Genomic DNA, 22,941 nt, shown 5'->3' with positions numbered 1-22,941 from the left:
GAACGGAGAGCTTAAGGGCCTTGCCCACGGTCAAATATTAGGGAGTAGTAGAGCCAGGAATTGAACTGAGATATTTCTCAAGAGTCTGTGTTCTATTCACTAATCAATCTGCTTCTGAAACAGCATCATCCATGGATCCACCCCATATTCTATTGTATGATAGCACTTATGGTGGAATATTGTGCAACCATAAAAATTAGATTTTCAATAAGCATTAAATTATATGACAACATGCTTACATTAAAATATTAAGGGGAAAACAGTATGCAAAATTGCAAACTATATTATATCAGTCATAGAATGTGTGTGTGTGTGTCTGTGCGCGCGTGCACACACACACACACACACACACACACACACACTCATGCATACGCATGCCCAAAACCAAATCTAAATACCTTTCTACAAGTTATGGGTTATGACTAATTCTGTTTTCTAGATAGCCTGAACTTTTGTAATGAAGCAGAACTACTTTGATCATCAAAACATTTAGATTAAAAAATATTTTAGGGTAGCCCTGCCAGGGTAATTCAGTTGGTTAGCATGTCTCAACATGACAAGGTTGCAGGTTTGATCCTGGTCAGGGCATATACAAGAATCAACCCATGAATGCATAAATAAGTGGAACAACAAATTGATGTGTGTGTTTTCTCTCTCTCTCTCTCTCTCTCTCTCTCTCTCTCTCTCTCTCTCTCTCTCTCTCTCTCTCTCCCTCTCTCTTTAAAATCAACCAATAAATTAAAAGTGCTTTACAAAATACCAGAATTTCAAAGAATAGGATTAAGGTTCCCTTTGCAGTAAAATAATGAATCAGGAAGTGTGAATGGAAAAGATTTGCTTGGAAAAACAAAGATTGGGAATAGAGGAAGGATGTTCAGACCAGAAAGGGAAGCATGGGACACCAATGCTGGATTAACATAGCTCTAGAGCCTGCTTTTGATTGGTGTCAGCTCTTCAGAGGCTGTCTTCTGACAATCATTAGGATTCACTACAGATTGAAGTGGTATGGATGGAGAAGCTGATGCCTTCCCTGATAGGAAGACCTATGACCCCAACAGGTATAATTTCTGATTTGGAGAGTTTCAAAGGCGCCGTGGAAAAACAGCAAAGACAGCCCTCTTTGGCACAGTAACCCTAAAAGGCTCGCTGCTTTTTGACAGCCTCCTCTGGGCAGGGCCTATCAGCAGCACCAGATGGGTTGACATAGGCCCATCTTGAGGTGGCATCCTCCCAACCACCTGCAGGAGCCAATCATGTCACTCCCAGTGAAAGCCTGCGGCTCAGGATCATTAACACTTGGCTCCAAACACTGTACGGTGTGTGCCTTCTCATGTCTCCCCGAGCAAGTTGAGGTTGAGCTGCAGAGCCTGACCTTCAACATGCCTTTCGAATTCCTCTGCACACAGATTAGATAAGGGTTGGGTTTTGTGTTGTTGTTATGTGGTTTTTCTCTCCCCCCATTGGAAACTCTGCCAATTACTTTAGAACTCCTTATTTAGTGCGCAAGTGCGCGAGTCAGATTATTTCAGTTTTGCAACGAGAAGTTGGAGTTGATCTCTTCCCTCAGAACAACTGCTAGTTGGTGGTGGTCAACAGAAGTCTTGACATAGACATTAGCAAGGAAGGTTCTTGCTGAGACTCGCATAGAAAAGCTCAAAGGAAAAAAGAAAAGCCCAAAGGAAAAATTGGGAGAACTCATTTCAGCATGAAGCTACAAGATGGAAGAAGTACATTTAACTCAAACAAATTCTGCCCCTTGACCAACAGGTGCAGGAAGATTTTACTCCCAATAACTGCATCTCCTGCGACAGGAATATGGCTCCTCCGAGCACAGCTTCCTCTCCTGCTGCTGTTTGCTGGCCTGCAGAGACCCACGGTGAGTTCCCAGGTGGAGCACAATTGAGGAGGTGGTCTCTGTCTGACAGAGTTCTCCTGGTGACCTTTCAGTGACCTTTAGGCACTGTGGGATCTGATTTCATTCAGACATGGTAAGTTTTCCTGGTGAAGGGTGTGGAAAAAATTATTTGAAATTGTGAAATTCTTTAGTTTATAAACTTGACATGGACGCTATAGGTATGGCATTATTTTCTGGATTCTCCACAAAACTTAAGTAAACCTGCTTTTGTAGGACGAATAATGCAAAATTAACCAAGTCTATGTGCCTTTCAACTGTATCATATGGATCAACTCACAAGAAATATTATAATTTAAAGTTCCACCTAAGGAAAAACAACCTAATATTTAAAAATAACAGACTACAAATTTGACTTCTAGTAATATAATGAAGTTTTAGAGCTTATCAAAAGAAGGATTTGACAAAATGTGATATTATTGATTTGTTGTTGTTGTTTTAGCTTAAATAGATTCTCTAGATTTACTTGTAAAGTTGTTATAAAAAGTTACTGGTTGAAATTATTTAAGCAGTCTAAAAATATTTTTTCTAATTTATAACAACTAGATGGTTTAACATAAATAACAGTAAAAATACCAAATGGTATGTTTTTTTAGTTTAGGCCACAAATCTTTGATATTGACTGGATGGAATTGTATCTCTTAATATATCCCTGAATGAGTACAGTTCATTAGAAAAGCATCACTCCTTCATCAAGCAGGAAAGATCTTGGAATTTAGATCATTGAAATATGGCTTTACATGATGGGCTAATGACATTTAGTGAACTTGTATTCAAACTATAATATTAGTTTAATATGCACTAGGTATCAATAAGTAATATTCAATTGGATCCCCATTAGAAAATGTGTTTTGCCCATTCCTGATTTCCAATAGGAGGGACTTTGCTAGGCACACTCCCGACCACTGTCCACCCTTTACTCATTCCACTACAGGAGGCGAGAAAATGTACTTGATTGGTAACATAAGGAAGGAAAATTGAACATGCTGACTTTGACTCTGCTTTTCTTCCTCCGGGAGCTAGCCTGACAGCAAAGGCCAGGAGTTCTGTGTTTCTCCATGAAAGGAATCACACTTGTGTAGGCTGTAGTTCAGCCCTCCCTACAGCTGTGTGGGCAAGCCTGACTCCTTCTGGGACTTATTTCTAACAAGCCCATTTGCCATCAGATCTAAAGATGTGATCCCTAACATGACATGATTCATAAATGCAAATGATACTTTAGCCTTCATATTTCCTTTTTCTTTTCTTTTCTTTTTTTTCTTTTCTTTTTTTTCAGAGCCTGAATAGGAGAGAGGGCTATAATTTGCTGGAATCCCCTGGAGGACCCAACTTTATTCATCACTTACATCTTTTATTAAATAAACTCCAAAGGCTTAATATAGCTTTGGTATTTATAAAAGAGGTAGTTCTTTAAACACCCATGAGGAAATGTGAAGGAGGTTAGTAGATGAAGTAGAAAGTAAAACTAAACTTTAAGATATTAATTCTCTTCATCATATCCAATGTGCAAAAAATAAAAAATACCATGATTTTGGTTATACAAACAAGATCACTTCCTCCATGGGGAAATGCACATTTTTGAGCTTTCAGTGATATGTATCAATACAAATCCAATCTCTAACACAGGCCACTGATATAGGAAGGATAGGAACAGTGTAATGATTATAAGTGAAACTTACTTTAGCAAATACTGATTTTGAGAAGACAGTCTTATAGAGTACAGAAAATCTGTTATCAGATGCATCATATGATTGGAAAAATTATAATCAAGATTTTTCTTTTCCTATAGGCTGCAATTAAAATCAACTTTGACTTGGCACCAGATTCCTTTGACGATCAATACCAAGGCTGCAGCCAACAGGTCATGGAGGAGCTAGGTCAAGGGGATTATGTCACAGAAGAAATAGAAGCCCAGGGAAATCATTACAAGGCCTGGACTAATGCCCATTTAAACTGGCTAACCCAAGGTAAAGCTCTCCCTACGAACATGACGATCACACATGCTGTGGCCATCTTGGTTTACACACTGAACAACAATGTGCGCTCTGAATTCACTAGAGCCATGGCCAGCGATGCCAGGTCTCCATGGCAATATGAACATTCATTCCATTTCAAATACCTACATTACTACCTGACCTCAGCAATCCAGTTGCTGAGAAAAGGGATTCCCATGACGAATGACTCTCTGTGCTACCAAGTGCATCATGAGGCCGATTTCTACTTGAAAGCCTACATAGGTGCCACTCTTCGATTTGGCCAATTTCTGCCTGCCTCCCTCCTAAGAAAAGAGGCACAGGAGCCTGGGAACCAAACTCTTTTTACCATATTTACCTGCCTGGGTGCACCTGTACGAAACTTCTCTCTCAGGGAGGAGGTTCTGGTCCCTCCCTATGAGTTGTTTGAAGTTGTAAATATGAGCTACCACCCAAGAGGAAATTGGTTGCAGTTGAGGTCAACTGGAAATCTGAGCATATATAACTGTCAGCTGCTAAAAGGTATTATTGATTTAAGTTGAGTTTGCTTTTATCATGATCACAGGCTATTATTCTTTTAAAGGCCAAGAATAGAGAATTGGCCTTCTATAATGATGGAACTGACAGATTGGGGGGGAGGGGAGAGTCTGATTTATTGGTTTCTCCTCTCCTCTTTCTCCTTAACTACCTCTAGGAAAATACATTTCTACAATGACATTAATATAGGGGGCATTCTAGATGAGAGAGTAAACCTCTACTGGAAAAGATAGTCCATAAAATATAGCATCTTTACCCTCTTCTTCAAACTCACGTTTTTGTTATGATCATTTCATAAATAAGGAATTTATTTATGAAAATAAATACAAGTAAAGCAGGAGGCATGACTCATTCATTCACTCTTATCTATTAAGTGTCTTCTATGTTCCAGGAACTGGCCTAGGGAGCCCCCGGCAATATAAAAGGATTACAGCAGAACTACTACACTAGGAAGATTTTAAGTCCAATGAGAAATGGAAATATGAACAAATACCTACACACAAAAGTACAAGTAACACACCCAATGTTTAAGCAGTGGTTATAGCTGCTCATTATAGGAAGCTATTCGTTCTCTCTGGGGAAAGTGGGGCCACGGGGGATGGGAGTTTTCAGTGAGAGAAGAAAGGAAGAGTCATTTCAAGCACAAAACAGTATATTATACTAAATCACAGAGATTTAAAACAGCCTAGTGACTTCAGGGAATCTCCACAGTTTTGGATGGCTGCAATGTAGGATATGCAGGACATAGAAAAGGATTGGGAATAGAAAGAGAATAGGAGAGTGAGTGGATCAGGAGAGTTCTGAGGAGACCAACTATAAAAACTCATGTATTCCATACCCAGGACTTTTGAACTGCATGCTGTATGTAGGTAATGAGAAGACACCAGAAGTTTTTAAGGAATGGAGGGAGCATCATTTTTTTTTTTAATCAATCTTTATTGTTCATATTGTTACAAAGGTTCCTCATTTCTTCCCCCCTCCACCAGGTTCCCACCCCACCCTCTGCCCCCTCCCCATCCCCCATTGTCCTCATTTATAGGTGCAGTTTATGTTCAGTCTCTTCCTCCCTCCCTTTCCCCGATAGTAAATCCCTTTTCAGATAGTAAATCAGTTACTTAGCATTTTCTCATATCAATAATACCACCACATGCCCAATGATACATTTCACACAAAAGACATTTCCAAATAGGTCAACCAGCCTCATCCAGGCCCCATCCAAGGCACTCACAGATCAACACCCCAGCCCTATACTAACTCAACACATCCAGATCTAAGCCTTCATCACTTGATTCAGCAGACCCTCAAGTTCCCACAAAAGTTTCCAGCCATGTCTGAGAGGCAGCCGTGGGCCAGGGGCAGGTGAGAAGCGAGCTGTTCCGGGCCTGGCTGCTTTGGGCCTGGCCTCTGTTGCTCTGGTTCGTTCCACAACCAGCTGCTCCGGGTCTGGTCACCGCCGCTCCCAACCTAGTTGCTCTGGACCTGGCTGCTGCTGCTCCGGGCCTGGCTGCACCTGACCCGGCTGCTCTGGGCCCGGCTGCTCCGGGCCTGGCCACTCCCAGCCTGGCAGCTGCTGCTCCAGGCCTGGCTGCTCCCAGCCTGGCAGCCGCTGCTCCGGGCCTGGCCACTCCCAGCCTGGCAGCCGCTGCTCCGGGCCTGGCTACTCCCAGCCTGGCAACTGCTGCTTTGGGCCTGGCCGCACCAGACCCGGCTGCTCCGGGCCTGGCCGCTCCCAGCCTGGCAGCCACTGCTCCGGGCCTGGCCGCTCCCAGTCTGGCAGCCGCTGCTCCGGGCCTGGCCGCACCAGACCCGGCTGCTGAGGGAGCATCATTTAGATCAGTGATAGGCAAACCATGGCTCTTTGGCCCCTTGAGTGTGGCTCTTCCACAAAATACTACACGCAGGTGCACACATACAGTGTAATTGAAACTTTGTGGCCCATGCACAGAAGTCGGTTTTCAGCTCTCAAAAGAAATTTCAATCATTGTACTGTTGATATTTGCTCTGTTGACTAATGAGTTTGTGGACCACTGATTTAAATCAATACTTTAGCAAGAGCTCTGATGATACTGGGGGAAATTGAAGCAGGAAAAATTAGAGATATCACAATACTATATATATATTGTTAAGCTCATTTTTTTAGAAAAACTCATGGCTGATTCCATTTTATCTTTGTATGTTACCAGCCATAATCAATTCACAGACTAATAGTTCTATAGCAAACGCTGTGCCCTATTTGATTTAGAGGGAAGGGGAATGTTCTTATCCATATGTGCAGTTGTTTACTCTTTTTAAAAAAATATATCTTTATTGTTGAAAGTATTACAAATGTCCCCCTTTTCCCCCATGAACCCACCTTCAGCCTACCCCCACCCCATCCCCAGACCTTCACCACACTATTGTCTGTGTCAATGGGTTATGCATATATGCATCTAAGTTCTTTGGTGAAACTCTCCCCACCCCCCACCCACCCACCCCTGCCTTCCCTCAGAGATTTGTCAGTCTGTTCCATGCTTCCATGCCTCTGGATCTATTTCATTCATCAGTTTACTTTATTGATAATATTCTACATATGAATGACATCCTGTGAGACTTGTCTTTCTTTGGCTAGCTTATTTCACTTAGCATAATATTCTCCAGGTCCCTCCATGCTGCCTCAAAGGGTAAGAGTTTCTTCTTTTTTTACAGCTGCCTAGTACTCCATAGCGTAAACGTACCACAGCTGTTTTATCCATTCATTACTGATGAGTACTTAGAGACTATTACCAGATTTTAGCTATTGTAAATTGTGCTGCTATGAACATAGGGTGCATATATTCTTTCTGGTGGGTGTTCCTGGATTCTTAGGATATATTTCCAGAAGTAGGCTTGCTGGGTCAAAAGGAAGTTCCATTTTTAATTTTTGGAGGAACCTCAATACTGTTTTCCACAGTGGCTGCACCAGTCTGCATTCCCACCAACAGTGTACTCCATATCTTTGGAGTAAAGTTCCCTTTACTCCATATCTTTGCCAGCACTTGTCATTTGTTGATTTGTTGATAGTAGCCATTCTGGAAGGTGCAAGGTGATACCTCATTGTCGTTTTAATTTGCATCTCTCTGATGATTAATGATGTTGAGCATTTTTTCATATGTCTTTGTGGCCATCTGTATGTCCACTTTGGAGAATTGTCTGTCTAGATCTTTTACTCATTTTTTCACTGAATTTTTTTCTTCCTTTTGTTAAGTTTCATGAATTCTTTATATATTTTGGAAATTAAACCCTTATCAGATGTATCATTGGCAAATATGTTCTCCCCTACAGTGAGCTCCCTTTGCATTTTGTTGGGGGGGTTTTTTGCATGTACACATCCAGTTATACCAACACCATTTATTGAAGAGGCTGTCTTGATTCCATTTTATGTTCTTGCCTCCTTTGTCAAATGTTAATTGAGCATAATGGCCTGGGTCAGTTTCTTGGGTCTCTGTTCTGTTCCATTGATCTCTATGTCTGTTCTTGTGCCAGTATAGTATAATTTGATATCTGGTATTGTGATTTCTTTAACTTTGTACTTCTCAAGATTGTCATATATATCCAGGGCCTTTTTTGGTTCCATATAAATTTTTGGAGTATTTGTTCTAGATCTGTGAAATATGCTGTTTGTATTTAAATAGGGATTGCATTGAATCTATAGATTACCTTGGGTAGTGTGGAGATATTAATGATGTTAATTCTACCAATCCATGGACATGGTATATTCTTCCACTTGTTTGTATCTCTCACTGAAAACCCTCATTCCTAAATCAAGTTCCCTATAGTCCTCTACTAGGAAGTCTTCCTTGCTTTTCCCAGAGTGAATGAGTAACTTTCTGCAGTGAGCAACTACAACCATTATTTAAACATCAGGTATGTTAATTTGTACTTTTGTGGGCAGAGAAGGCAGCTCCATCCTCTGTTCCACCTTATCTAAGCCTCATCTTCCAATCACTTTAGTTGAAGACAAAACAAAACACAAACAAAAAAAAAAAAAAAAAAAAAAAAACTTGTATACACTTGGAATGGACATATGTGCATTTAGCTCTACTAAAAAAGGGGGTGGGGTGGGGTTTAATACTTTAGTTACCCCACATCCTGGAGCAGTATTGGGTTGGTCCATACATGAGCAATGGGAAGAGAGAAGTGATTTATTTTCTAGTCTGGGAGTCTTTTGCTGAGATGAGACCAATGTGCTGTGGGAGAAGAAAAATAATTTTCCCTCTACTCTTCTAGGTTCTTGGCTGAATCCCACCCCCTCCCACCATAATGAAAAGACAGATTAACAAGAATAATAATTTTATACATATAGGAGTTCCATAAAAATATAAGACTCCAAGGCAGCTAGGCAATTGAAGTTTATAATGTTCCTGAGCTAAGGAAAGGAATTGGGGAGAGAGGGGTGTCTGAGCTTCAAAAGGGAGGAAGACAATTCATAGGAAGATGAGAAGAATAAATATTTGGTAAGCCAATGTTTACCCTGCCATTCAGATAAATCTCTCTAATATAAAAGGTTATCTCTGGCCAAAACCAGTTTGGCTCAGTGGGTAAAGCAAAAGCCTACAGACTGAAAGGTCCCAGGTTCGATTCCGGTCAATGGCATGTACCTTGTTTGTGGGCACATCCCCATTAGGAGGTGTGTAAGAGGCAGCTGATCGATGTTTCTCTCTCATTGATGTTTCTAACTCTATATCCCTCTGTTCCTCTCTGTAAAAAAAATATCAATAAAATATATTTAAAAATAATAATAATAATAAAGATTATCTCTGGTAGTAGCTCTCCTCCTTTACAGGAAGCTATAAATTCTTTTAGGCAGTTAAGGGGAAGGTAAAAAGTTTTTCCTGAATCTGCTGGCCTTGATTTCCTTCAGCTCAAAATAATCATTATGCCAAAGAGGCATATTTTGGGGTGACATGTTCTGCTTTCTAATTTCCTAGGTAACTGCTTTCTCCCAGTCACCTGGACTGTGTGATTCACCTCAGCCTAGAGAACTTAAGGTGGTGTTCTGGAGTACGGTACTTATATCCAATTACTCATGAAACTGGAATCATCTCAGGAGACTTTTTCTTTTCCTTTTCATTTTTTTTACTAGCAGAAGCCATAAACTATTCTATGTCCCCAGTAAGTCCCTATGAGTCAGTAACTTATGCTTCCTATCTTGTTCCCTCTTAACTTGGAAGACATGATATTTGAAAGCCAACATGAACACATTTAAAACTAGCCATCCAGGACACTGTAATTCTCCCAATGAAGAGACAATAGGTTAAGGAATATTCCAGCCCTTCAGTGTATTTCAAAATTGGTTCTGTTAACTTGCAACTGCAGTTCTCAAGTTCAAACAGTTCCCATGAATCTGTTGCCTTCAGAGAGTTGAAGGGTCAAATTAGTCTCATAATATATTTAGGGAGTGAATTTGCAGAAGAAAAATTGTTTAAGGTATTCTAAACTAATAGCTTTCCCTTCTAATTCTTCTCTCCTCACATGGCCTATACTGGTTACTATAGAAACAGATGTTTTCAGGCCCATGGAAAGACTATTTGGCAGGCTAGTGTATGTTAGTTATTTGCCCTTAAATGTTGCTTCTTCAGCAAAATAATCTGTGCCAAAAATCTGTAGTCACACAAATACATGCTCTGTTCCGTATCACTGAATTCACAAAGGATAGGGATTTATTTGTTAAAATGTTTAACATAGTCAAAATTCTTAAGCATGTTTATTGAAGAAAATATAGTCAATTGTAGTTGCTAGTAGTAAAAACATGGGCAAATGGCTTATTCTGTGCCTGTTTCTTTACAGTAAAATAATTTTTTAAATAAAGTCTACCTTATTTGATTCTGAGGAGTAAACATACTTAGAATAGTATCTGACACATATAAGTACTAAAATGTTTTCACTACTACTACCATTATTATTATTATTACTTATTTTATTTACTTCCTGTTTTTTGCTTTCTTTTACTCTGGGCTTTAATTTTCTCAAATTAGTTTTATCTATTTTGGCATCACATTCACCTTGAAGTAGAATGTCTGAATCAGACAATTGGATGAGAGAATGAATATGTGATTGAATGAATCTAGGAGAGCACATGGCAGTGGAAAGAAAATAAACTTCTGGCCTTAGCTGGTTTGGCTCAGTGGATAGAGCATCAGGCTATGGACTGAAGGGTCTCAACTTCAATTCCGGCCAGGGCACATGCCCGGGTTGTGGGCTCAGTCCCCAGTAGGGGCACACAGGAGGCAGCCAATCAATGATTCTCTTTTATCATTGATGTTTCTATCTCTTTCTCTCCCTTTTCTTCCTTTCTGAAATCAATAAAAATATTTTTTAAAAGAAGAAGAAGAAGAAAATAGACTTCTGAGCCAGTAAGAACTGGGCATATGTTAGTAGATATGTAAATGATGAAGTCTGAGCCTATTCCTTCATTTATAAAATAGAGGCATTGCTTGCCTAGAGGAAATGTTAATAACAACAAACATAACTGGAAAACTCCAGGAAAGTATTGTGGATGTGGAAGTCGGATAATTGTTCAATGGAGCAAATGTGTACTTCAGTAATATTTACAGTAAGAATAGAAACGAAGTGTTATTGGTGGAGTTCTCGCTTTGTCCCCATCTGTTATCAGTGGAAGTAGAGTTCTTGCGATGTCACAAGGAAAGGAATTTCCTGAAACTGGCATGGGAGGATGAATGATCTTTATTTCCATGAAATTAAAGCCCTGGGTTTCCAATATCCCTCCATCCCACCACAGAAAAAGTTCAGTCTTGTCTTCAGCAGGGCAAGAATTAAGGGCCCTGCCCAGAGTCTCCTCTCCACATTAAAACACAGCAACTGCCTAGCTTAGCTTGTGTTCCCAGCTGCAGTCCACCACATTTGGGTTCTTCACATTTCTGTGTCACAGTTTTACTCACCAAAAAATAAGGAAAACACAAATAAAGGATTGTTATGAGGATTAAATGAGTTAATTTACAGCAAGTGCTTAACACAGATTCTAACACAGAATAAATTACTTAATATTAGCTCTCATAATGGTGATGAAGATGATAAGATGGGGATGGTGGGGATGCTGATAACAATAAAGATGGAAAATCAGGAGATCTCTACCACCAACCAGATTGGTAACTTGAAATAAATCTTTTCACCTCTTGGTGCCTCTTTCATCATCTATAAAATATGTAAGCTAAGTTATGTTAATTATAAATATCTGAGAATACTTTTTTCAAAGTAGCTAACTTTAAATACTTTTATTATAAATTATCTAAGTTAAAAAAAATGAATCAAAGAAGAAATTAGGTAGCTTGTTTTTTTTCAATCTCTGCTACCTAAAATATATCTAACTCTTTTGTTTGTTTTTACAGCTTCCAGCATAAAGTGCATCCCTGTTCCTGTAGTTATTGCTGCCCTCTCCTTTTTGATCATTGTCACCATCTCTTTAAAAAGTGGAGTATAAAAAAACTTTGCCATTTTACTTTTCCTGAACCATTTGGCTTTATTCCAGTCAGTGCACCCTGTATATCCTTGCAGAATAACTCTGTGTCCTCCACCCCCATCAGCTAATGCAGAGCTGACTCAGCCTACTGCCTATGAGTAAGCCTGTAACTCAGTATGTTTCTTCTCCGTGTTCACAGAGATCATGCTGGAGTAGAAAATGGCACAATCAAGAGTTGATGGGATAAATTCAGGACACTTCTTTGCTTTGGGGAATTGGATAGGGCCTTTTTTTTTTTTTGTGGAGATTAATACCTTCCTGAGAATGGAGCTAACACAGTAAAGGAAGAGCTAAGAAATGGGGGGGGGGGGGGGGGGGGGGAATAAATAAAAAGAAAAAAAAAAAAAAAAAAAAAAACTGCGTCCAGATGAGAGTGAACAAGGCCCTAGATCCAACTGTTCCTGAAATTGTATACTGTAGGCTTTTCATTATATAAACCAATAAATTATATTCTGCTTAAATAATTTGAATTACACTTTTTATTTCATGCAATTGGAGGTGTTATGATGAATATAAGGATACTCCCTTGTTTTTTTTTATTCAGTAGTCCTAAATAAGAACAAATCAGGGAAGCTTGAATCAGAAAGCAAAGAACAAATTCTTCATCAAATAGAAAAGCTTTGAGCCCCAGAGACATCATTAAGGATTGAATTTTCTTCAGAGATTTTTATTAGTTTTCAAGACCAAATTAGTATAGTCTGAGATGGGAAGAAACATGGAAATTTGAGAAATACTAAGGACAGATGGTAATAAAATCCCATTCATTACCAATAGTGGGGTGCTATATACCTGTTTCTAAACTATTTTTATAAGAGTTAAATTTAAAGGCATATGGTCATTTACAGCCAACTTATAGAAAACTGGATCTTAAGTATTCATCGCAAATTTAAATATTTTAGGAAATCATGTGGATGAGTGTGAAGATAAAGATTTGGCGGGGAAAAGGTATCTAATTACCAAGCAAATATCAATGACGTATTGAGTCTCTATTATGTGTATACAATTAGGTGAAAAGGGATATAATTCAATGAATTTCACAGCTGGGAATGTTCTCCGTCTCTTCTCTCCAATAGTATACAAATGTGAGGTGATGGGGGGAGGGGGTATTACTTTACCTCTTCTCCAAAGATCTTTATATTTGGCTAAATGGAGTGGAAGTGAAAACCAGCTTCATACCTTGGAATTCTGAAAGTCTGTGCTACTTAGAAGTTTGGATAAGAAACAACAAAAGTGAAAATCAACTCATCTAGCCCCAGTAGGACTTCCAGAAGGGTCTCTGTTATGATAGAAGAGACTCAATGGAAAATTAGAGGCATAAAATCACCTGGAGGAGAACTCAGCCGTCTATCATTATTTACATTGGGATTTTTGAGAATATCAGGAACAAGGGCACCTCTGTCACCTAGTTTGCATTGGCCTCTACACCCAATAAGGCAAGCATAGAATTTCTATAAAAATAATTTCTGTGATTCATTGTACAGAGACTTTGACAGGTTTGTGGCTACCTAGTAAAGATTCATTCTGGGGCATGGATCCAGCAAAACTTTGCAGTGAGCTTTTGTTGGTAAGGCAGAGATGAAATGTGTAAGGAATAGCCTCCCACATAGGAAATACCAAAAGAAAGGGTAAAATCAAGTCTTTCATTCATGAAAATTCAAAAGAGATATTCCTTCTAGCTGAGGCAAGAGGAGAAGCTTCAAGTAAAGGGCAGCATTTGAGTGAGGTCTTGAGACATTGGTGTGGGAGCAAGGGGTAAGAGAAAGGAGAAAAAAATAGGTAGGGACAGGCATGTAGCAAGTGCGTGGTGCCAAAAATAAGTACAAATAATAAGCACTTGGAGTTTAGAGAAAAATTAGATTCCTCTGGCCTAGGGTGGTATATAGCCTTCTATCAGAGGAGAGGCTTAGGGGAAAGGCTTCAGGTTGGTGGGGGAAAAAAACTGAGTAGAAAAAAAGAAATAAGATATAGGAATGATCAATGTATATAAAGGTCAGAAAATAGGTCTGCAAGAGTGAAGCAGTAATGTAGACTGGAAAGTTGAAGCCACCCAGTGATGCTCAAAAGCCAGCCTAAAGCATTTGATCTCCATGAGAAATCAATTTCCTGGATAAGACAACTTACATGATTATAATTCTTAAGGGAATAACCACAATTTTTAAAAGATAACTTAAGTCTTCCTCCTCCTGATGCTGCTGCTTTACTGAATAAAGTCTCTGGAAATAGAAATGATTCTCTTGAAGCAAGTAGATGTGTGGGTTTACTTAAGGAGGAATGCATATCGTTTGCATTCCCTCAATTTCTGCCTAAATCCCAATTTCTTGAGCAAGAAGTCTATAAAGGGAACCATTGATTTAAATTAATTCAAAGTCTGAGTTCATGAAACTTTAGACGACCAGTTTCAAAAACTTTATAATTTCTGCTCTTTTGTTATCTGGGATATCTTCTGAAGATAAATGGACCTTCCAATGTGCATAAATTCATATGGATTGTTGAAAGAGACTACATATAAGGTTGCTTAGTATTTATCACCTATAGTAATTTTATTAAAGTAGCACATGCACTTCTCTTTTTGTAAATACAAAAATACTCCAGCCCCATTTATTATTTTTATCTTTATAAAAATATATTTATAACTAGAGGCCCATGCACTAAATTCATGCGTGGGGAGGGGGGGTGACCCTCAGTCAACCCTGCACCCTTTCCAATCTGGGACCCCTCAGGGGATGTCCGACTCCCAGCTTAGGTCTGATCCTGCAGATCATAAACTGGCATTTGGACATCCCTCTCGCAATCCAGAATCACTGGCTTCTAACCACTCACTTACCTGCCTGCCTAATGCCCCCAACTGCTCTCCCATGCCACCATTGGCTCCTATGTAGCCATTGGCTCTTCTGAGAAATCCACACGGCCCTGCTGACAGCTGTCTCTCTCTCTCCAAGCCTATCTCTGGGCCTGATCTGCAGTTTATGTGGCAGCTGCTGATAAGGCCCTGCCTCTCTCCCAATGCCAGCCTCACCCCATCCACCCGCCTGCCACCAGCTGTGATAGGAGCCTGTGGGCCACAGATGAGGGACTGAGAGGTGCTCCATGCACTTCCTGGTGACTGTTCATTTGGTCGTTTTGGTCATTATGAACAATGGCTTTTATATATTAGATATACACTGAGTGGCCAGATTATTATGATCTTTGAACACATGATAATCTGGCCACTCAGTGTGTGTGTGTGTGTATACACACACACACACACACACACACACACACACACACACATGAATATATATATGAGGCCAATGCATGAATTCATGCATGGGTGGGGTCCGGCCAGCCTGGCCAGGGAGAGGGGACATGGGAGGTTGGCCGGCCTGCCTGCTGGTTGAATTCCTGGTCAAGGGGACAATTTGCATATTAGCCTTTTATTATATAGGATATACACTGAGTGGCCAGATTATTATGTGTTCAGAGATCATAATAATCTGGCCACTCAGTGTAGTGTTCTAATATGTCTATCTGCATGTCCTGAAGTTCTCTATTTACTCTTACTTTTTAAAAAAATTTAATTCAGTGAAAGAAAATTTCAGTAGAGTTTGGTTTGATTGAGAAATCAGGATTCCTGGCCTGAGTTGTCTAACGATCTAAATCAAATTAATTTATACTGAATGGACCAGTTCTTAATTTGCTAAAATTCAAAAGAGACTTATTTAGCTTGATGCTTTCAGAGATACCAAGATCTGCTAAAAATTGTCTACTGATAAAAAGGGAAGCTATTTTAAGTATTAGAGGACTTTTCTGTCTTTCTTCCTTTTATTATTTTTTTAGTAATCATGAATTTTGTTTTGCTTTTGCTTTATGGCAATTCATTTTCTCCCCCTACTTATGTTTCATTCAAAGAGGTCATACTGTGTCCAAGGTCTCAGAGAAGGAATGAGATGAGGCATAAGATAGAACCAAGTGTGTCTTCCCCATTTTGTTCTTGTCTACCTGGAAAAAAAAAAATGAGTGTAAATGAGAGTTACCCCAAATCAAAGTCTTTCAGGGAAACATTAAATAAGAGTGATAGGATTGAGAGCACTGCGGCTTTTCCTTAATGTTTCCTTCCATAAGCTGAGAAGCAGCAGCAGACAAGTAGTCACTAGAGTGGTGCCCAGTGGTGAGAAAATGGCTGTGAGAGGTGCTGTGAGTGAGGCCAGCATCATTATTGAAATAGGCACCACTTATCTCTAATATTAAGGGGCCACACTAGCCACCATTTTCACTGGCATCTCCGGAGGACTTCCCTTGAACTACCATTCTATCACAGACTCTTCATGGTTCTTGTCCCGTTCATTTCCACATGGATCCCCCCAGTTGTTGAAACATCCTGAGATACAAACTACAACCAAGAGGAGGAAGTTGGAGCTGAGACAAAATGGAGAATGAATTAATGTATTAAAAGGCATGCTTTTTCCAAGCCCTTTAAACCCTGGAAATAGTCAAAATCCCCTTAATCCTCACCACTGGATATTGTGATGGTCTTATTGTTATGGAGCAAGGAAAGAATGTTTTAGTTAAGATTACAGTGGTAATTACAATGACAGCCTTGGCTTTGGAGCTGAGCTCTTGGCTGGGCTAACAAAAGTGCAACTTTCAAGTAGCCATAAGTAAGGAGGTTATCTTGGTGGAAGTGACTGCATAGAAAGCTAAAAAGTACATAGAATACCTTCTTCTTCCCTCTTCATCAAAAGCTCACAAGTAATTTCTTTCCCTTTCAGTTTCTCATGTTTCTGCCTTTTTAAAAAAAAATGTTTTATTGATTTCAGAGAGGAAAGGAGAGAGAGAGAGAGATAGAAACATCAATGATGAGGGAGAATCACTGATTGGCTGCCTCCTGGACACCGCACACTGGGGATCAAGCTCAGAACCTGGGCATGTGCCCTGACCAGGAATTCAACCTTGACCTCCTGGATCATGGGTTGATACTCAACTACTGAGCCACACCAGCCAGCGTGTTGTTTTTTTAACAGAGTACAGAGACATTTTCTTTTTAAAGGAGAAAATAAGGTTTAGACTTTAAATGAGGAAATGTTTAAGTAAGGAAAATAACTCAAGCATTTTCCCTCAAAAAGAAAATTCAACAAATAACTAGAATTATTAATTGCTTTTCTTATTCTCAACAAAGTTCCTAATAGTTGTCAAGTGAAATAGGGCAATCTTGAGAGCACACACTCATTTACAATGCATGAGAACTAAAGACTTTATGGTAGATAAATGGACTTATCTAACTTTTCTTCCCCGCTACAAGCACATCTCAGACAAGTGTCATGGCAATTTCATTGTGAAAGATTAGATCACCTCCAATTTTCAGCCTCTAATATGGGCTAATCATAAGATCTTAGTAGGAGACCAATGAAAACAAATCATATACTCTAATTGTATTCATGTAATAAAATTATATTACTTCTCATTCATTTTTCTTATTTCCTTCTGGATAAATCTAATAAAAATATTGATTAGATTGTTTATGATAGCCAAGGCCCTGAGGTATATAGAAATTGGTATAGGAGTGACAAAAATGCAGAGGATTACTTTATATGCTTCCTAATTCTGAACATCATTTCTGCCAGATTATCTCTTAATAACATTTATAATTACCTGGACTTTGCACTATAGTAACTAGAAATAGAATTACTAAGAGTGAAAATTAGTTTAAATTATTCTTTAAGATTATATATAATGTTTAGAAACATCCTCAAATCAAATATAATATCACCTTGATTTTTTGACAATATATTCTTTTTAGGAATAACATTTCAAATGGGCTTTTTTATTCTTTTTATTTGACTAAAGCAAACTTGAAGTAAATTGTTGGCCAAGTGACTACTCTTTGCACCAATGTTCAAATAGACCACATTCCTAGCATCAAAGACCTTAAAATGTGCTATGAAAACTCCCAGGATTTGAACTCATTTTCTGCCAAAAATGAGCACTTCTGATGCACTTCTATTAGTCATTGACTTTCTTAATCCCATATGTACTAATTTCCAGAGTCTGTATGGCCTTTTGGAGGATCTCTAAGGTTGGTCTCATATTTTTAACAATTTGCTCCAATTGTTCTGCGGCTGACGCAATGGTATTCTTAGCATTCTCAATTTTTAGTGCATTTTGCAACTTTTTCACATTGTCTACTGTAGTGACTTTGGATGGACCTGCACTTGAGCTTTCCATAGATGTGGTAGCACCTGATTGCTCGTTGGTGTCTTTTCTATGGAAGTCACGTATTTGAAGACTCATGATGGGATGCATCGTCAAGAGTTGAAGAGCAGATTCCAAACTCGAAATGATGTTACCACTGCTCATCAGAGAGACAATGAATGGCGTATTGATTTGTGCTAACCTTTCTCTAGTTGCTGGCTGCAACTCTTTTACTTTGGTATTCTTATCAACCACTGTGCACATCGCTGTTGCAATCTTGGAAAATATAGGTGTCTTTTGCACGCTGTTATCCTTGGCCGCCACTACAGATTGCATCTCCTTAAAAATTCTGACCATTTGTTCAAAGACTTCCTTAACATAACTATCTTCTTTCACAACCATTGTGATGATCTGAGAATTCATACAGCTATTAAACAATTCGGTGAGTGTGTTTGTGACGGTAGCAAAATCTTGAATGTGAAGAAAGAATGTTTGGGCAGCTTGAACCAGCCTCTCTTTATCCTTATCTGACTTTGAAGCCATTTCTCCAACAAAATGTTTCAGCCCTGCAAAACAAAGCAGGAATCCAAATGAAAATTAAAAGAATATTTGTTAGCCTCAAAAAAAAGACACAAAGTATTATCTAAATATGAAGAAGACTCTTATTAAGAGTTGGAAAGCTACACAAGCTTTAAAGCAGAAATGGTCCTCTGCTTTAATAAAAATGATACCAAAACTATTAAACCCAAGTAAGAGTATTTGATTGGATTTAAAACACATATCAAATATTATGTGCTGGATCCTGAACTGGATATGTTGTTATATATAGTGACACTATTCTCAAGTATTACCCTCAATAAGCATTCAATCTAGTGGAAAAGATTGAAAAAAGTATTACAAATTATACAGAGATGCTGTGGTTCTAGTTAAGATAGAGCAAGTACCTTCCATACAATCTTTCCTACTGATTACAATTAAAAATCTCAGACAAACTATACAAAGTAACAATTAGATAACTCTGAAAGATAGAAAACAGCAGACCAAAGAGGTAGAGAATGCATCATTTCAAAGAAGATAAAGGTCATTTGATGCAAAATCTCAAAATGTCTGTCCTGTCTAAAAGTGTTTCAATACTTTAATTACAAACTTCATATTTTACTATACAGAGAAGTGTTAATGTCACTAACCATTGTTCAACATCCTATTTTTATTTTGTGTGTGTGTATAAGTATGTGTGTATCTCCTCTAAAATTTTGTTATATCAATCATCTTTTCTTTCTTTTATGCTGTGGACTAAATAGTACCCAAAAAATTCATATGCTGAAGCTTTAAACTGCAATAAGACTATATTTGGAGATAGGGCATATATAGTAGTAAGATTAAATGAGGTTATAGCCCTAACCGGTTTGGCTCAGTGGATAGAATGTCAGCCTACATACTCAAGGGTCCCAGATTTGATTCCAGTCAAAGGCATGTACCTTGGTTGTGGGCACATCCCCAGTAGGGGGCGTGCAGGAGGCAGCTGATTGATATTTTTCTCTCTCCCTCTCCCTTCCTCTCTGTAAAAAATCAATAAAATATACTTTTTTAAATGAGGTCAAAAGGGAACAGTTCTGATATGATAGGATTAGTATTCTTGTAAAAGGAAATACCAAAGATCTTACTCTCTCAGTCATGTGAGAATACAATGAGGTGACTACCTGCAAATTAGGAAGAGAGCCTTCACCAAAAACTGACTGGACTGACACTTAATGTTAGATTTCCCAGCCTTCAGAACTGTGAGAAAATAATTTTTTGTTTTTTAAGCCATCCAAACAATGGTGTTTTGTTATGGCTGCCAAATGGCATCTTCCACCTTCTCACTCTTCATTTTTCCTTCTCCTTTATGTACATATTCAGTTTCCTCCTCAATTAAAAAAAATTGACCCTGACTTCAAATAATGACACCATCTCACTCCTTCCTTTCTCAAATTTCTCACAAGAGAAATTATAATTTATTCTGTCCCCCACTGTTTTCCTATAAGGCACCAATTACTTCTAATGATCACATCTGTTAGCCTATTTCCAAACCTTGCCATTTTGAGTTCTTAATAATTAGCAATTATTTAAAATTGCTAATTATCTCTTTCTACTTCAAAATTTTCTTTGTGAAGCCTCCATGACGTATAATTCTGGTCATTGTATGTCCTAAGCCTTTTTTTTTTCCCCCTCACAGGTTTGTCTTCCTCCTTACCACCACCAGCTCTCCAGTCCCCTAAGCTCAGCAAGGCTGTGTCTTTGACCCTCATAATATTCTACACTTTCTCTCTTGGAGATCTCAACTGTTCCCATAAATTACAAATGCCATCTATATATAGATGACTCCTAAAGCTCCTAGTATAGCCTCAGCAGTTCTCCTGATCTCCAGTTCTTCATTTGCAACTACCTAGTGGTCATCTCTATAGGTGACTATGCCAGTATGCTCCTCACCATGTATCCGAAAACTGCACTTGTCTCCTCAAAAAAACACATTTTCCCCTTAATCTTTGCTTTATTTTCACTTTATTTTTCACAGCAAATCTGTCCCTAAGATTTGTTAATTCTCGCTAAACTTATTCTACCTATCCCTTCCCTGACAGTCCCATAACTACTATTCCAGTTACCTCTCATCTCAGGAGATAACTTTAATAGTGTCATATTTTGTCTCAATACTTTTAGTCCAAAGGCTACAAATGCAGTTCACCGGCAAAATCCAACCAGCAGATGTGTTTTATTATACCACTGCAATGTATGTTCAAAATTAATATCAGTTGCCAAATTTAAAAACTGAAAGACAGAAATTTTGATTTCTAGTGATTATTTTTTAAATGAGATGAATTGACAGCATTAAGCCCAGGATCTGGGTTGGAAATATTACCCAGAGTGGTAGTTGTCCTCTTTAGACTAGACATTCACCCTCTACACCCTTTTGCATTACACTAAGTGTTTCAAATACTTATATATCTTGTCCAGCCATTGTATGCATTAGAGTTGCTAACCAATGTTTACTCCACATACCAACTAATTCAGTTTATATAAAGTGACTTTTCTTAAATCTAAACCTCCTAATATTATCTCACAATTAAAAAGCTTTAATGGTTCAATATTGCCTAAAGAATAAAATAAAGGAGAAACCAAGATGGCAGCATAGGTAAACACCTGAACATGCTGCCTCACACAACCATTTCAAAACTACAACTAAAAGACAAAATGGACATCATCCAGAACCACAGGAAGGCTGGCTGAGTGGAAATTCTACAACTAGAAGGAAAGGGAAAAGTACACTGAGACTCAGAGGAGCTGCAGAAGTAAAGAGGTTCCACACATAGAGACGTGTGTGGAAAGGGCTGGCAACTGAGTATATGGCTGGCTTTTTCAATCCGCAGGGAGACACAAGTTCCCAACTGCTCTGAACTCCAGTTCCGGGCAAGACTCCAGACTCATACAGAGAGAAACTGGACTGTCTGGCAGTGGATGGAACTCGAGGGCAGCTTTCTCTCTGAGGTGCTTGCAGCAATTACCAAGAGACACTGAGACCCAGGGGCCTCTTGGGGAAGGGCTGACAGAAAGTCATTGCTATTTGCTCCACCCTGAGACTCTGCCCCATCCAAGCTGTGTGCAGAAGTTTTTGAATATGAATGGCCTGATCCTTTGAAACCTAAACTTACCTAACAAACTGCAGCTAAGTCAGAGAGACCCAGAACATCCAAAAGATGGCCCAAGGCTCCACAGCAGCTTCCATTGCTTCACAGATGGGCCTCATCTGGGCACCTCCAAAACCCAAACAAAGATGAGGAATCTGAAAATCTCTCCATAGCTCCTGCGGGGTGGCCTCAGGCAGAGGCTAAATTAGCACCTCCTTGGAGATCCAAGAGTCAGTGTACCAGGGGTCAGAGGAGGGCCATCCAGGTTATAACTCCTCAAATCCATAAGGGACACACTCAGGGGGCAGACTCAGTGAGCATTAAAGCCCCACTGAAGCAAGTCTTGCCTCATAAGGGTATCTCCAGCACAGAAGTTCTCCCATCGTAGACATAGCTGATCCTCACAGCCAATTGGCCTGGAAGTCAATTCCTCCCAGTGATACCAACAACAATCAAGGCTTAACTACAACAAGACTGTGCACACAGACCACAAAGGGGTGCACCAAGAATGTCCATCTCAGGTAACTGGGGAGGCTGAGCCACTGGGCCCTATAGGACACCTAGCACAAAAAGCCACTCTATCAATTCAGGGAAGCAGCCAAAATGCGAAGACAAAGAAACAGATCACAAACAAAAGAAATGGAGGAAAACAAACTACTGAATATAGAGTTCAAAACCACAGTTATAAGGTTTTTCAATAATTATCTAGAAAAGGCCAATATATTTAGTGAGACCCTTGAGCATATGAAAAAAAAGACCAACTAGAAATTAAGCATACACTGACTGAAATAAAAAATAATATACAGAGATCCAACAGCAGACTAGAGGATAGAATCAAGTCAAAGATTTAAAATATAAAGAAGCAAAAACACCCAACCAGAAAAGCAAAATGAAAAAAGAATCCAAAAATATGAAGATAGTGTAAGAAGCCTCTGGGACAACCTCAAGAATATCAACATCCAAATTATAAGGGTGCCAGAAGAAGACAGAGAGAGCAAGGTACTGAAAACCTATTTGGAGAAATAATGACAGAAAACTTCCCCCCCACCTGGTAAAAGAAATAGACTTACAAGTCCAGGAAGCACATAGAACCCCAAACAAAAGAAATCCAAAGAGGACCACACCAAGACACATCATAATTAAAATGCCAAGAGCAAAAGACAAAGAATATTAAAAGTAGCAAGAAAAAAAATA

The 22,941-nt window shown here is 39.0% G+C and overlaps 2 protein-coding genes across 5 annotated transcripts; one reads left to right on the top strand and one right to left on the bottom strand.

Annotated features, from left to right (window-relative positions):
- The first annotated feature begins 1,324 nt into the window (after positions 1–1,324).
- ART4 (ADP-ribosyltransferase 4 (inactive) (Dombrock blood group)) lies at positions 1,325–19,526 on the top strand. Of its 4 annotated transcripts, none has more exons than XM_045587793.1 (4): positions 1,325–1,876; positions 3,702–4,407; positions 9,259–9,265; positions 10,228–10,292. In XM_045587793.1, exons 1-4 carry the CDS (start codon positions 1,706–1,708, stop codon positions 10,241–10,243), a joined length of 900 nt encoding a protein of 299 aa, XP_045443749.1. In that variant the 5' UTR covers positions 1,325–1,705; the 3' UTR covers positions 10,244–10,292. The 4 variants fall into 4 exon arrangements, with proteins under 4 accessions (XP_045443749.1, XP_036313610.1, XP_045443748.1 ...); XM_036457717.2 differs by lacking the exons at positions 9,259–9,265; positions 10,228–10,292 and adding exons at positions 11,787–11,873; positions 19,476–19,526 and having other exon boundaries at positions 1,327–1,876; XM_036457718.2 differs by lacking the exons at positions 9,259–9,265; positions 10,228–10,292 and adding exons at positions 11,787–11,873; positions 19,476–19,526 and having other exon boundaries at positions 1,865–1,988.
- Positions 17,724–21,213, bottom strand: CUNH12orf60 (chromosome unknown C12orf60 homolog). Its single transcript, XM_036457719.2, has 2 exons — positions 20,777–21,213; positions 17,724–18,651 (listed from the first exon to the last, which is right to left on the bottom strand). The coding sequence occupies exon 2, from the start codon at positions 18,626–18,628 to the stop codon at positions 17,897–17,899; it is 732 nt and encodes a 243-aa protein (XP_036313612.1). The 5' UTR covers positions 18,629–18,651; positions 20,777–21,213; the 3' UTR covers positions 17,724–17,896.
- Between the last annotated feature and the right edge of the window lie 1,728 nt (positions 21,214–22,941).

Source organism: Pipistrellus kuhlii, unplaced genomic scaffold (genome assembly GCF_014108245.1).
Source record: "Pipistrellus kuhlii isolate mPipKuh1 unplaced genomic scaffold, mPipKuh1.p scaffold_m20_p_3, whole genome shotgun sequence".
Taxonomy (NCBI): Eukaryota; Metazoa; Chordata; class Mammalia; order Chiroptera; family Vespertilionidae; genus Pipistrellus; species Pipistrellus kuhlii.
The sequence above is the reverse complement of the archived record's forward strand: the minus strand, read 5'-3'. Positions and strand labels throughout refer to the sequence as shown.

What these genes read in the sequence shown, in the direction of transcription:
- ART4 (XM_036457717.2), top strand. Translation starts at nt 1,706, where the DNA reads ATGAAGCTACAAGATGGAAGAAGTACATTTAACTCAAACAAATTCTGC. An exon ending in CTGGCCTGCAGAGACCCACG is followed by an intron (nt 1,877 to 3,701) that starts GTGAGTTCCCAG and finishes CTTTTCCTATAG; the next exon opens with GCTGCAATTAAAATCAACTT. An exon ending in TAACTGTCAGCTGCTAAAAG is followed by an intron (nt 4,408 to 11,786) that starts GTATTATTGATT and finishes TTGTTTTTACAG; the next exon opens with CTTCCAGCATAAAGTGCATC.
- CUNH12orf60 (XM_036457719.2), bottom strand. Translation starts at nt 18,628, where the DNA reads ATGGCTTCAAAGTCAGATAAGGATAAAGAGAGGCTGGTTCAAGCTGCC.